Source organism: Taeniopygia guttata, chromosome 27 (assembly GCF_048771995.1).
Source record: "Taeniopygia guttata chromosome 27, bTaeGut7.mat, whole genome shotgun sequence".
Taxonomy (NCBI): Eukaryota; Metazoa; Chordata; class Aves; order Passeriformes; family Estrildidae; genus Taeniopygia; species Taeniopygia guttata.
The window spans coordinates 1,535,312-1,550,439 of record NC_133052.1 but is presented as its reverse complement, the minus strand read 5'-3'; the positions used below and the strand labels follow the sequence as shown (position 1 = coordinate 1,550,439).

The 15,128-nt window shown below is 51.6% G+C and overlaps 1 protein-coding gene across 1 annotated transcript in view; it reads left to right on the top strand.

The window, feature by feature from the left end:
• The first annotated feature begins 4,789 nt into the window (after positions 1-4,789).
• Positions 4,790-15,128, top strand: part of NPEPPS (aminopeptidase puromycin sensitive) — a 30,927-nt gene continuing 20,588 nt past the window's right edge. The window contains exons 1-2 of the mRNA XM_030256172.4: positions 4,790-5,060; positions 12,761-12,845. Coding sequence (XP_030112032.1) covers positions 4,938-5,060; positions 12,761-12,845 — 208 coding nt within the window. The 5' untranslated portion in view covers positions 4,790-4,937. The remainder of the gene's footprint in view (positions 5,061-12,760; positions 12,846-15,128) is intronic.

The window sequence follows — 15,128 nt, the reverse complement described above, 5'->3', positions numbered from 1 at the left end:
TGGAAAATTCCATCGGCTGCGGAGGAGGGGGCGGGGCCAGCGCGGAGGCTCCGCCCACACCCCCTCACCCACACCCCCCCCCCGTGCGTGGTGCAGTGCGGGGGGGGCGTGAGGAGGGGGAGACCCCCGGGAATTGGGGAGGGGGTGGGGGTGTCAGCATCACCATCCCCCATGTGGGTCACGGGCGGGACCCCCACCCTCCACCCTGCCCCGTGCGGGGGGTGCTGCGGGTGTCGGAGCCCCCCCCCCCTCGGATCTGTAGTGACCCCCCCCCCTCCCTGGTTCTGCAGAGCCCCCCCTTCCTCCCCGGACCCCCAGATTTGTCCTCACAGACCCTCAGGGCCCCTCCAGCCACGCAATGCCCCTCCCAGATCTGCATAGCCCCCAGCCAGACACGCAGCCCACCCCCCCCCCCCGGACCTGCAGAGTACCCCCCGGACCCCCAGATGTGTCCCCCCAGATCCTCAGATCAGCATAGCCCCCCCCCCGGACACTCAGCCCCCCCCCCCCCCGGACCTGCAGAGTACCCCCCGGACCCCCCGATGTGTCCCCCCAGCCCCTCAGGGCCCCTCCAGCCACGCAGAGCCCCTCCCAGATCTGCATAGCCCCCCCCCCCCCCGGACACTCAGGACCCCCTCCCCGAATTTCCAGAGCCCCCCAGAACCCCCCCAGGATCCTGCACACCCCACCAGCAGCTCCGTGGGGTTTGCGCGATGCTTTTTGGCATTTCCCATCGCAGCAGCCCCCGGCGCTGGTTTTGGAGGGGGGTCGGGGGTGTGGGTCCCTGCGGGTGCCCCCAGGACAGGTCGGCACAGCGGGAAGTGAGAGTGGGGGGATATCGAGGGTCCCTCCGGGTGTCCCTGGGACAGCCTAAAACACAAACCAGCTCATCCCAAACCCTCTTCCCTTGAAACCCCATCCCTGGGAGCCGCCGGGACACCCCGGGGATGCTCATCACCCGCCCACGGCCGCAGGGCGAGGCTCCGGCCCGGCTCGCAGAGCCAAAAGCGAGCCCGGCCCGGGGGTGCGAAGCTCGGGGGGGCCCCTCGGGAACGGGGGGCTCGCCGGGAGGCTCCGGCCGCGCTCGCCGCGCCTGGCCCCGCTCCCAGTTCGCGTTGGGGACTGTTGATCTTGGCTCCGAGGACGCGTTGCTCCATCGGACAGCTGGTTAATGTGTAGTGACGGCTCCGCTGTGCCCGAGACCGTTGATCCCCGGCCCCGTGCTCGCTCTTATCTGAGCGGGGACGAGCCGGGAGCGGCCGTGCGGGGCTGGGCTGGGGGCACGGGGGGAGCCGGGCCCCGCTGGGTGGGGAGATAGCATCTGCAGCCCGCCAGCACCTCCCAAAATTCGGCGTGATGCTGATTGGGGTGGGGGGAAAAAATAGCAGAGACCCGCAGTGGGAAAAGTGGAACACGCTGGAAAACCGGGATGAAGCCCCGGAGCGGTGGAGCCGATCCTGGAGCAGCCGGGGCTGAGTCACCGGCCCCGGTGCCCCACGGCCCCGCCGCTTTCCCACGGCCCTGGACTCGTGGGGCCGGATTTTCCCAGCCCAGCCGGCTCTACGGGATGCAATCCCGGCCCGTTTCACCTCCGTGGGCAGCGCTGGGGGGCTCTGGAACCCCTCTGCAGCCACCCCCTTGCTCGTGGGGTGCTCCTGAGGGGCTCAGCCTGGGAGCATCGCTGAAGAAATTTGGGATGAGGCCGTGGTGATGCCGCTGGATGATGTTCCCAGCCCACCTGTGCCCTTCTCCCTGCAAAACCACCACGCGGGGATTTGTCCCGTGGGAGAGCGGGATCAGGGCTGGGATCAGGGCTCGGCATCCGCCCCAAACTGTCCCCGCCAGCTCCAGGCAGGGGCTGGGCCACTTCTGCCTCCATCCTTGTCGAACTTGTCCCAGGTGCCCGGCGGTGAGGCGGGAGGGACGGGCAGAGCCGCACGCACACACGGAGAGCGGAAAATCCAAGGGAAAAAACGCCTCCCAACCCCCCGAGAATGAGCCGCGGAGCAAGAGGCCCCAGAGCTTCGAGCGCTGCTGTCCCCCTGCTCCCGAATACCAGAGATTCCAGCCCTAAGCCGGCAGCCCAGACCTGCGGGGCAGGATTAGCCGCTGCCCTCCGGCTGCTCCCGGCGAAAACTCCGGCAAAAGAGAAGAAAAGAAAAGCTTCTTTTGGGAATTTTATTTTTTTTTTCCTCCCCCCCCCACTTTTTTTTTTTTTTCCCCTTGTTTTTCCTAATTAGAAAGGAGCACTGACAGCGGTTGGTGGCTGCAGAGGCTCTGGGTTAATTACAGCTCCTGCCTTCCACCCCGTTTGTCCTGGGGCCCGCAGCAGTCTGGCACTACAGGAGAACCCGGTTTGCTCGGGAGGCAGCTTCCCCCTGGCTTTCTCCTCGCTCTTGCTCTCTTTCTTCCTTCCTTATTTTATTTTTTTAATTTTTTTTCTGGATTCTTGCTGACAGCAGCATCTGTCACCTCCCAGCATCTCCCGTGCGGAGCAGCACCCGGAGCCCAGGGAAGGCATCAAAATGGCATCAAAATGAAGTTTAGAGGGGATTTTGGGAAGGAATTCCTCCCCGAGGGGCTGGGATGGAATTCCCAGAGAAGTTGTGGCTGCCCCTGGATCCCTGGAAGTGTCCAGGGCCAGGCTGGAGCAGCCTGGGACAGTGGGAGGTGTCCCTGGATGGGATTTAAAGCTCCTTCCCTCCAAATCTGGGGTTCTGTGGGGTTCCCCAGCCCTGACTCGGAATGGAAAAGGGGATTTTTGGGTGGAATGTGGCTTTTTTTGGGAGCATGGCCTTTCCATTGTCCTTTCCTTCCTCTCCAGCCATGGCACGGGTGGCACTGGATGGGATTTAAGGTCGCTTGCCACCCAAACCATTCCATGATGCCATTTGCCAGATCCTTGTGGCCACCGCGGCTACCGAGACCCCCCCTTGGCGGGCCAGGAGGGCACCCAGTGACCCCGCGGCCATCCGGGATGGGAATTAAAGCTCAGAGGAGACAATCCCCCCCGCTTCTCTGCCGCGGGGCCGAGCAGCTCTGCTCCAGGAATAGTTTTATCCCTCCCCTGACCTTCCCGTGGCTCTGCCAGGGACAGTCACCCGCGGTGCCAGCACCGAGGCGAGGCGGGAGGGGACAGGATTGTTGTCCTGGCAAAGTCCCCCAGCACGGCTGTGGCTTGTCCCGCCGTCCTGCTGCGGTGGCCTCGGGGTGTCCCCAGCGTGGCACTGCCGGGCTGAGTCCAATTCCATCCATCCATCCCGGCTGCAGATCCCGCACGGGGGGGTTCGGGCAGCTGCCGCCCAGCACCCCGCCAGGATTCCATAAAATTCCATAAAATCCTAAAACACCCCCTGGAGCAGCTGCCAGCGCTGATGTCCCCCCGTGTCCCTGCGAGCTGGCAGGATGGAGCAGAGCGGCACTGCCCGAACCCCCCCGCGCGGCTCCAGCTGTTTCCAGCTGTTTCCAGCTGTTCCCTTGTCTCCCTTTCCTTCCCCGGGGCTCTTCAGCACAATGAACCCGGGCTGGCTCGGCAGCGCTGGGTTTTTGTAACCATGTGCTGAGAGCTCGTCTGGACTTTCTCCCTGCCCCAGTTCGTGCCGCCGGCTCCTCCAGGACTCAGCGAGTCTCTGCTCCCTCCCTAAAATCCCTGTTCCCTTCCTCAAATCCTTCTCTCACCTCCAATCCTATTCTCCTCCTCAAATCCCATCTCCCTCTCTCGAGTTCCTGCTCCTTCCCTCAAATCCCTGCTCCCCCCTGCCTTGAATCTCTACTTGCGTCCCCAAATCTCTTTTCCCTCCTCAAATCCCTTTTCCTTCCCAAATCCCCATTCCCTCCTCGAATCCCTGCTCCCATCACCGGGATCCCCATTACCGGGATCCCCATTACCGGGATCCCCATTACCGGGGCTCACAGGGATCCCCATTACCGGGATCCCCATCACCGGGATCCCCATCACCGGGATCCCCACCACCGGGGCTCACAGGGATCCCCATCACCGGGATCCCCATTACCGGGGCTCACAGGGATCCCCATTACCGGGATCCCCATTACCGGGGCTCACAGGGATCCCCATCACCGGGATCCCCATTACCGGGGCTCACAGCGATCCCCATTACCGGGATCCCCATCACCGGGGCTCACAGGGATCCCCATTACCGGGATCCCCATTACCGGGATCCCCATTACAGGGATCCCCATTACCGGGGTTCACCGGGATCCCCATTACCGGGATCCCCATTACCGGGATCCCCATCCCCGGGATCCCCATTACCGGGATCCCCATTACCGGGGCTCACAGGGATCCCCATCACCGGGATCCCCATCCCCGGGATCCCCATTACCGGGGCTCACAGGGATCCCCATCACCGGGATCCCCATTACCGGGATCCCCACCACCGGGGCTGCCCCGTCCCGCCGCATCACGGAAGGGGCGTGGCCTAGAGAAGGGGGCGTGTCCGAGCGGGGCGTGGCTTTGCGCAGGCGCACTGCCCTCCATCGCTTACGCAACTCCTCCCGCCGCCTTTCCCCCCCCCCCCCCATCAACCCTTCCCGCCCCCCGCGCGCGCTACGTGCGCGGCCGCGTGGCGCCGCCGCGCGCACGCGCACGCGCCGTCCGCGTGCCTCCCTCCCTCTCTCCCTCCCTCCTTCCCTCCCCCCCTCCTCCCTCCCTCCCTCCCTCTCCGCTCTCCCCCACCGGAGCCGCCTCGAGCCGGGAGCGCGCGCGCGCCCCCGCCCCTCCCTCCTCCTCCTCCTCCTCATCTTCCTCCTCCTCCTCATCCTCCGCTCCCGCCGCTGCTCCCTCTCGGTGTGTCCGTGCGCGGAGCCGCCTCGTCGCCCTTCCCGCGCCCCCCCCTCCCCCTCCCCGCCCCCCCCTCCCCTCCGCCGCCGCCGCCCCGCCGGGGGGGGCGCAGCCCCGCACCCCCCGCGCTCCCGCCATGCCGGAGAAGCGGCCGTTCGAGCGGCTGCCCGCCGACGTGTCCCCCCTCAACTATGGGCTCTGCCTCAAGCCGGACCTCATCGACTTCACCTTCGAGGGAAAGCTGGAGGCCGCCGTGCAGGTAGGGGCTTCCCCCACCCCCTTTTTCCTCCTCCTCATCCTCCTCTTCCTCGTCCCCCTCCTCCCGCCCCGCCCCGAGGGGTCCCGCCAGCCCGCGCCCCCCTGAGGGGACCCCTCAGTGCCCCCGGGGGACCCCTCAGTGCCCTCCTCCCCCCTAGGGGTGTTTCCCCCCGCTCTCCCCTCAGGGCCCCCTCCCCAGCCGTGCCCTGAGGCCCCCCTGGCTCCGATCCCCCTATTCCCCTCAGGGCCCGGCCGGGCAGGTGCAGCGAGGCCCCTCCGGGCTCCCCCCGCGTCTCCTCCGTGTTTCCATTCACAAACCTCCTCCAAACCCCCCCAAAACCCCTCCGGGACCCCCCTAAACCCGGCGGGGCTCGGGGAGGGGGCCCCGCCCAGCCCAGCCCCGCTGCGGCCCCCGCGGTCCCCCCGGGCGGCTCCTCCCGGGCTGGGCTGGCCCGGGCCGGGATGCGGGAGCGCCCCGGGGCCCGCGAGGTGCCCGCCCGGGATCCCCGGTGCCCCCGGCCCCTCGGGGATCCCCCCATCGGGCTGCGCTCCGTGGGGACGGATGGATGGGGATTATGTTGGAAAAGCCAAATAAAAGGAGAAGTCAACCCCCCGCACACCCCGGTGTGGCTCTGGGCTGAGGGTAGGCCTCGGTGTCATGGAGAGGCTGGGGAGAAGAGCCGGGGAAAAAAGGTTTACGCCGCGTTTTTCTGCGAGGCGAGGAAAAATCCTCCTCGCCGTGCTCGTGTGCTTCAGAGCCGGAACCAGTTCTGTGAAATCCTTCAAGTCTCTCCCAGTCATTCTCATTGGCTGCTCTGCCAAGATTTCCCGAATTTGCTTTCACGTCTTTTTTTTTTTTTTTTTTTTTTTTTTTTCCCTTTGCGATTTAACAGCGGTACAGAATTACAATGGCATAAATGTATTTTTTTTAGTTATTTTTTTTCCCTGAAAATTAGATGGTCGCACAGAGAGCTTTAAAAAAAATATTTGAGGGAGGTTTTAAGACTTGAGATGTGAGCAGATCTAAGCCTGGCTGTGCTGAAGGGGTTGTTAAACCTGGTTTTAAATAGGTAATAAATGCAAGGAGGCAATAAAACCTGCAGGATGTGAAGCACAGGTAGAGAAGAAGGCGAATTCTTCCCTGGGGAAAGCCCAGGGCTGGGGATGATGGGGAATCTTGTGACTTTGGGGACCTGCAGGAACCCAACCAGACATGAGTAACTTTGTGCCATGTGACAGAAATACTGAAAACCTAAATCTCACGGATTTGATCCTGGCTCAGGGGTTTGGTTCCACCCTCGGGGACCGCTGCTGCCTTTTGGGGTATTTTGAGAAATTCCCATTTTCTTCCTCTTTAATCCCAGCCACCTATTCCTGTCCTCACACCCCGGCCCTGTTACAGCTGTGGGGCTGTAAATGGGATCACTGAAATCATCCAGGTTAAAAATAACACTCGGGGGGAGGGGAGTAGTGGCTTTTTAAGCCACTGCTGAGGAGAGCGATGAGCAGCAGCCTCGGGAACTTCGCTGGGATGAAGGAATTGCCTGGAGGTTCCTCCTGGTTGGTTTGCAGGTTTTATTTCTGGAGAGATTGTTTTGAATATTCTGCTGTGTGTCCATAGGTGGATTCCACCTGGAGATGTGGAATCCTGTACTTCCCCACCAGCACTGAGGGTGTGTGCTGAGGGAAAAGGAGTGACCCCACAGGTTCCAGGTTGTAAAAAAATCCCTTTTCACATCCTGGAGAGCTGCTCTGCTATTCCCACAGGAGCGAGGAGGGGGAAAAAAAAATCAACCCAACAAACCCCAGAGGGCGAGGTTTTTGAAACAGATCTAAAGAATGTATCTTTATTTTGGATAACTTTTAACACCGTGAACCCAGCAGGAGCCACCTCCCTCCCAGCTGCCTGGAAGTGGATCAGGGGTGAGTTCACCTGCCTGAGCAGGGCTGGGAGCCTGGAGAAGTTTCCTGGGGCTGCCAAGTGCCCAAAGCACAGGGAAACGCCAAAAAAAATTAGAAGGGGACTGCTCTGCACCTTGATGGGGAGAGGAGCAGCCAGCTCACCCACAGGATGCTTTCTAAGTCTTGATGAACAAAAATTAATAATTATCAGTATATTTTTATTGAGCTTGTCTAGAAAAGAAGACATTTAGGTGCTTTTGGTGTCAAATTACTTCAATTAAGGACCTTTTCTACCTGAACCTGAGCTCAGCAGAGATGTTCTGTTTCCAGCACCACCTGAGAGCTTTGGAGTCTCTGTAAACTCATCGAGGCAAAAGTGGGTTTATGCTAAAGCAGAAAAATTTAGATTTTTGGGTGGGGAAAATACCCTCTTGAAGATCCAGTTGTTTCTTAATTACCCATCAATAATAATTGCCAGCTCCTCTGCTGCATGCCAGCTGGATAATGACAATAATCCACACCAGTGATGCTTTCTGACCCACGGGGTGAGTCCTGAGGCTTTGACACCAAAAATAAAACCCCCCCAAAAACCAAGAAAAAAAGTTTCCGGAGCCTCCAAAGTGCTTTGTTTGCTTTGTTTTTTGGCATCTTTAAGAGCAGAGTGGAATTAGTGCAGGCTGTGGTGTTTAGTCAAGGTATTACAAGTAAACACTTGATTATTCTTACTCACTCCAGTAATAGGATTTGTCTCTGTGGACAATTTGGGGCTTTCAAACCCTAAAAAAAAGAACTACCCTGGCCTTGGCTTTGGGGCAGGACACTTGTATTGGCTTTAGGACCTATAAATAACCTGTTTGAAACACTTTGTGCCACAATAATAAATGTTGCCACTTGCATGGCACCTCCAGATAATCTTCAGAGGATAAAACCTCCGGTGATGCAAAAGATAAGAGGTGGCAGCAGATTTCAAAGCCTGGAAAAAGGAGTGGGACCTGTTTGTGGTTTGTTCCCCCTTGGATAGAGGAATGATCCTGAAATCTTGACAAGCTGAATTTCACAGCCCATTTTGGAGCTGTGCTTCTGAAGCCTCTGGTAACCCAACTATTAAAATTTTGACCGGTTATTCCAGATTTTTGAAGAATATAATTTGCAGCCACATGAATACTTTTGAAGTCCGTGCAGTTGTGTAACAATTACATAAACTGACAGTACATAATTCTCATTTATCACAGCTGCAAACCCCCCCCCCCCAAAAAAAAAAATCCTTAAATGAACTGTTTCACAAGGAAGCCTGGTCCCAGCTGGGACAAAGTGTGGCCGTGGGAGAGCCAGAGCTGGAACAGAGTCTCCTGCTCACACTCCTGTGATTGTTCTGCCACTTATGTCATCTCCCAGCATTGAAACTTGATTTGTTGAGGGCGTGGGGATGCCTCTCCACCAGCACAATTAAGATTGTGGAGTGGAAATGGTTCATTTTTATTATTCCTCTGTTAGCTGGAGCTTTAATTACGCCAGCCCTGGCTCTCAGGGCTTGGTTATCAGCACAGGGCACTTGCATTACTCAGTGTCTGGGGCAAACTTTTCCTTTTTTTTATTTTTCCTCACTTTTTTGGCTCTTGGGAGGGTTGGAACAAAGAAGGGATGTGTGGCTCTGGTGTTGTCCAGCAGCAGAAACAAAGCTGCCTCCAGCTTTTAGGCTTTTAAATTTAATTTATTTTTTAACTTATTTTTTTTAATTGAATTTTTTTTTTTTTTTGATCACCTGTGAGGGGCAGGGCTGCCTCCCAACTTCCTGGTGTTTCCCTGCCTATAAATTCCCTTCCTTGGATTTGATTCACTGGCCTGCCTGGAAACTCCACCGAGGTGTTCCTTGATTGCAGAACGACTTATCTGGGAAAAATTTACAACCTGGGCTCTTTCAAATCCCTTCTGCAGCTCGTTTAATGCATCTCTGGCAGATTTAGCAATGTTTAACTGCTTGTCTGCTGCTTTTTCTAGGTTAATTATGCAATATCTGCTGGCTTAAGGAATGTATAGAGCTGGTTAAAGATTAATTGTGACACTCTGCTGTGGAATCCTGGGCAAATGGAGCTCGCCGGGTGTAGTATTTGTGCTCCTGGGGAGTGAGGGAACTCATCCAGGATAAATCCTCTGCTATCCAACCTTGGAATTTGCATTTCCAGCACATGGAATTAAACCTGGAGTGGAGGGTTAAAGGGCCTGGCAGCACCTCAGGGCTCTCCTGCTGTCATCAGCTCAAAAATTGTTTTTTTGTTTGCCCTTCCTCCCCACAAAAATAATTCCTAAGATTATGGATTTGCAGCAAAATTCAAAAATTCACAAGAGGGATTTACTCATCCCTGAGAATCCCACACCTCTGGAGTTGGATGTGCTTTGGAACAAAGGGAATTTTTCCAGTGGGTCAATTAATCCTGGTCTTGTTAATTTTACTCCTTGGCCACTGGAATTTGCTGGAGATGCAGGTTAATAAATCTCTTTATTGCTCTCCTCATTGAAGGTTTGAATTCTTACAAAAGACACGCCCTGGAATACAAATCCAGAGTAAATTTAGGTGTCTATTTTTAGAGAGAAAATTGCTAAAAACACATGCAGTTGTTGTAGTGCTGCTTTTAGAAAAGGGCTCTGGGGCCACGTGCCAAGATTGGAATTATCTGGAATTAATTTTGGCTCCAGGAGATCCCTTTGGATGCTCCTCGTCCTGTATTTCAGGTAGGCTGGAGTTCGAATCTCTGCTCCTAATATCCTAAAAAAATCCAAAAATATTTAAATATTTCCCATCAAATCCTTTCCTGCTTTGACCACCAAAAAAAAAAAAAAGAAGCACATTTAGGTCTTGTTTGGCAGTTTTAACTCTTCTTCCACCAAATATTAAATTTTTGAGGGGGCTTTCATCTGTTTTCTCCTGCTGGATGAGGATGAGTTTTCCCTGCTTGTGGTGCCTCAAAATAGGTGTTTAAATTCTGGCTAATTCAGAATTGAATTTAATTTATCAAAAGCCAGGAGTTTCCAGTCCTGAGCCGTTCCTTCCCTCCAGATATTTCTCTTGGCCCACCTGATTTCTGAGCTGTGCAGAACTGCTCTTCTCTCAATTAATTGAATTAATTAAATTAATTAATTTTTGTTGCTGAAAAGTAGATTTCTTATTTCTTTTTTATGTATTTCTTTCTTATATATTTTTATATATATTTTTTCTTATAGATTTCTTATAGATTTTGTTCTTATAGAGTTTTATTACAGATTTCTTTCTTATATCTTATCACTTACATATTATCACTTATAGATCCTTTCTTATATATTGTTTCTTACATATTTCTTATACATTCTCTTATATATTTCTTACATATTATCTTTTATATTATCTCATATATGTTATCTGTGTTATCTCATGGATATTATCTCATGGATATTATCTCATGGATATTATCTCATGGATATTATCTCATATATTCTTATATTTTATCTCATATATTTCTTACACATTTCTTCTACATTATCTCGTATATTTCTTATACATTCTCATATTTCATACATATTATCTCATATATTTCCTATCTATTATATCTTATGCATTTATTATATATTATTTATTATATATTTCTTATATATTATTTCTTATATATTATCTCTTATATATTTATGATATATTATTTCTTCTATATTTCTTATTTATTTCTTATATCCCAGAGCAAGGTGAAGCAGGGTGACAAGCCCACACACCCCCTTGCTGACTGCTTATACCTTATACAGAAATTTCCATTTTTTTACCCTTTAATGCACAAAAAACACTGCATTAACAGAATATCTTCCTCCCAGAACGTGGCATTTTGGAGGGATAAAAGCCATAAATTCATTTTTGACCTGTTCCTGCTCCTGAGTGAACCCTGCTGGGGCGGGTTCTGCTCCTGGTTTGTTTTTGTTCTCACAGGTGTGGCTGCACCTCAGTGGAGCAGGGAGGAGGCTCCACTGGCAACAGCAAAAATTCGTTTTCCCCTCGGAATTCAATTCTCAGAGTCTCAGAAGGTGCCAAGCTCTACGGGCAGGATTTCTGCCTGTACAGTGAATTTCACCCTTATTTTTGGGAGAAATTTCCAGCCAGAATTTCTGCCTGTACAGTGAATTTCACCCTTATTTTTGGGAACAATTTCCAGCCAGAATTTCTGCCTGTACAGTGAATTTCACCCTTTTTTTGGGATAGTTAGAAAAATAAACTTTTTTACCGTCCTGTCTCAATTTTAGATATTTTCTCCTATGCTGCCCTGTCATAAAACAGGTTGATATTGGTAGGAAGTGAGGGAAAAAAAAATCTAAAAATAGATAATTTCTGGTTTAAGGAGCCTCTGGATTTTCTCTGCTTCAACCTAAACTTTCTTATTTTGCAGGCTCAGTGCTCCACTGAAAGTTTTGTCCTGGAAAAAAAGTTATTTTTTAAAGATCAAGCCCATTGTTAAAATCACATTGTCTGCAATTTGGACAGCTCCGAATCCAGAGAGATTTGGATTTGTAGATTGAATAAATGTCTCCAGACACTTATAAAAAGCTTTGCTCATCCTGATTTTTTTGTGTTTTAGAAAAACCTTGGGGAAAAAACCCCAAGCTCCAGTATTATGGTAAAATCTGTTGAGCTTTGATTTTTGGGTTTGGGGAGAATTTTTCAGTTTTGTGCACTCATAATTTTCCCAACTTTTCCCAGTTTTTCCTCCCAGCAGAGCTGCTCCATCCCTCTGATCACTTCCATGGCTTCCTCTGGACTCTCCTTGCCCAGACCCCAGAGCTGGAGGCAGCTCCAGCGGGTTCCTGGTTCCCACCTCAGGCCTGGTCCAGGTGTTCACGGGGCATTTTAAGGTTATAATAATGAGGGAAAACAAAAAAAAAAAAAAAAGGATGGAGTTTCTTAGGCTTTAATGAGCTGATTTTGGGGTAGGAAGCCGTTTCTTTGTGCCTGTGTTAAATCTGGTTGGTTGTTCCAGAAATTTTTACTCCTTTCTTTAAGAAACTGCTGGTGCTTCCTGCTAGAAATCCTGTCCTGGACAAGCAGGATTCCCAGCTTGAACCAGCCTGATCATTCTGGTGGTTCCAGCCACAAATTTCTGAATAACTCTCTGGTTTAACTCCCAAATATTTTACCCCTTTGTAATTAATTTTTATTTAATTTGAATTCCTCTGTCTGTATTCAGGCTCTCGCATTCAAACAGAGAACTGGCACAGCCCCACGGTTTATTCCTACGCTGGGAGCTGGCACTTGGTAAATAAAGCAAAGTGTGTGGAGCCAAGAGCTGGCAGAAGGGAAGCTCCCAGGAAAAGGGCAAGGAGAATCTCCTGGCAGATGTTCTGAAGCTGAGGAGAAGGAGAATCTCCTGGCAGATGTTTTGAAACTGAGGAGAAGGAGAATCTCCTGGCAGATGTTTTTAGGCTGAGGATTCTGACAGCCTGGAGCACGCACAGAGGTTGTGTTGGTGATATCTCCAAAGGAGATTTTCGTTCTGCTCTCCCTTAGGCCATCCCCAAGGAGGCTGATGGGCTCAGGATCTGTTTTGGTTGGGTTTGGATTCCCAGGCCTGCACAAGGGCCCCATTGTGAAGTTTTCAGCCTTGTTTTTTACCCAGCATGAACTCATTCCCAATGGAGATGAGCGGCAGAGCGCTCTGCAATGCCTCCTTCTCCTTCACCATCCCAAACACCCAGCTCTCCTCCAAACAGCTGCTGCTGGAGCTGCTTTGGAGATGGATGAGAGGTGAGAATTCCCATTTCTTCCTGATGCTGATGGAGTTTCTCTTCCAGGTGAAAAATGCAACCAACCAAATCGTGATGAACTGCGCCGACATCGACATCATCACCGCGTCCTACGCCCCGGAAGGAGACGAAGGTAGGAGCCCTGCTGGGTTTCATTTCTGCCTCTGGAGCTGCTGCCAACAGCCCAGCAGCTCTGATAACAACGTGATGTCACGGTTTGATAAGCTCAGCCCCGCCCCTGGAAGCACAGAATTCCTTATCTGGATCCCATGCTGGCTCTCATGGCTGCCAGTTGTGTTATGGGGAAGAATTCCTTCAGCTGTGTTATGGTAAAAAATTCCCTGTTTTGTTATGATAAAAAATTCTTTCATTTGTGTTATAGTGAAGGAATTCCTTCAGTTGTATTCTAGTAAAGAATTTCTTCATTTGTGTTATGGTAAAGAATTCCTTCATTTGTGTTATGGTAAAAAATTCCTTAATTTGTGTTCTGGTGAAGGAATTCCTTCAGTTGTGTTATGGGAAAGAAATTCCTTCATTTGTGTTATGGGAAAGAAATTCCTTCATTTGTGTTATGGTGAAAAATTCCTTCAGTCTCCTCCACCTCTCCTGAGGGGTGTAGGTAGAGAATGCTGGGCTGCTTTGATATTATTTTTATTTATATCTGGATTTTGTGGAAACTTGTAAGAACATCACCTGTACCTATGGATTTGGGAATATTGACACAATCCCTGACAGGGAATGCATCAACAACGTCCTGCAGCAGGAAATAGTGCCAGGAAAGGGTTTGGAGAGCACAAAGACCACTTAATTGGCATTCAGCAGGATTTTCTGACTGTTGGACAACGTGGAAAAAGGGGAGACCAGCCTGGGATCCAGCTCGGGGAACTCTGGAAGTTGCTGCAGGAATGGAAGTTCTGGAGATATTTGTAACACTCAGCTGCAGTTGTTGACTTCCTCAATTCTATTTGGAGGGGATTAGCAAACACCAAAAGGGCTTTAGCAGCTGAAGTGTGAAAGGAGGAGGTGTGGAAAACAAACTCCAGGGTCTCACAGAGGGCACAGCCTTCCTGGGGCTCGGTCCAACTGCTCCTGGAGCCCTGCAGAGAACAAAAAAAGATGCAGGGCTCCCCTTTCCCCAAGGGAAATGCCCCTTCCATATGGAAAATAACACAAAACACTTTGGCAAATCTGTGGTTGGGGATTTGGGATGATCTTGGTGATGGATGGGAGGAAGGGGTTCTTTGGGTAGATTTAAACTTTGTTATTTGTGCAGCAGCTGGATAAATGTGGAGGAAAGGGCTGGATAAATGTGGAGGAAAAGGCTGGACAAAGGTGAGGAAAGGGTTGGATAAAGGTGGAGGAAAAGGCTGGATAAATGTGGAGGAAAAGGCTGGATAAATGTGGAGGAAAAGGCTGGATAAATGTGGAGGAAAAGCATCCAGGAATTCCAGAGTTTATCCTGGAGAAAATGGAAATAAAGGGGAGAAGGTTTTTTTCACACCTTAGTCCCGGGTGGAGCATCCTGGGGCTGAAACCAAACACTCCCAGTGATACCTGAGCAGGGAAAACGAGTCCTTTTGTGACTAAAATTGTCATTTCAGCCCAGCTTTTGTCATTCGAGGCCTTGCTTGAGTGGCAGGTTTTTGTTTCCTGCCTGGTTGTGTCCGGGCTTGCCGATTTTGGCAGCTGAAGATGCCAAATTTCAAGTTCTTAAAAGCTAATTTAAGAACTTTATTCTTCAATGTTTAAAATTCTTCAATGTTTCAAGTTCTTAATGGCTAAGATTTCAAGTTGAATGAAGTTTCAAGTTCTTAAATGCTAATTTCAAGGTCTTAAATGCTAATTTCAAGGTCTTAAATGCTAATTTCTTAGAGGTTGCAGCAATGGTTGAGCATGGAGGGAGCAGAACTTGCAGAGTGAGGTTCTGTGGGGTTATTCCAGATTTTTTTCTTTTTTTGGGAGAACAGATCCACATCCCCTTGGAGGATTTGATAAATTATAAAGGAAGAAGCAGCACCAGGTGCTCCCTCCTGGCTGTGCAAAGCTCCAGGACAGTTTCAGATCCCCAGCCTGGCCTCACAATTTGGATTTTTCCATCCACAAACAGTTCCTGTGCTATTTAATCCCCAACTGCCTCATTTTTGGGGTGCCTTTGGCATCTCCCTGAGCAGGGCAGGAACCCCAAAGCAGGGCCCTGCTTCTGAAGGCATTTCTGAAATAAAATCAACATTTATTGTGTGGTTAAATCCAAGCACAGCCCCCCATTGCCCTGGAGATTAATGGGATTTTCAAAGCAAGAGCCACAAATTAGGTAAATAAATCCTAAGCATCCTGTTTGGGATAATTAATATGAATTCTGCTGCACTGATGGGAATGTTTAACAGCAAGGGGGGAAGTTTGGGGCTGTATTTCACCA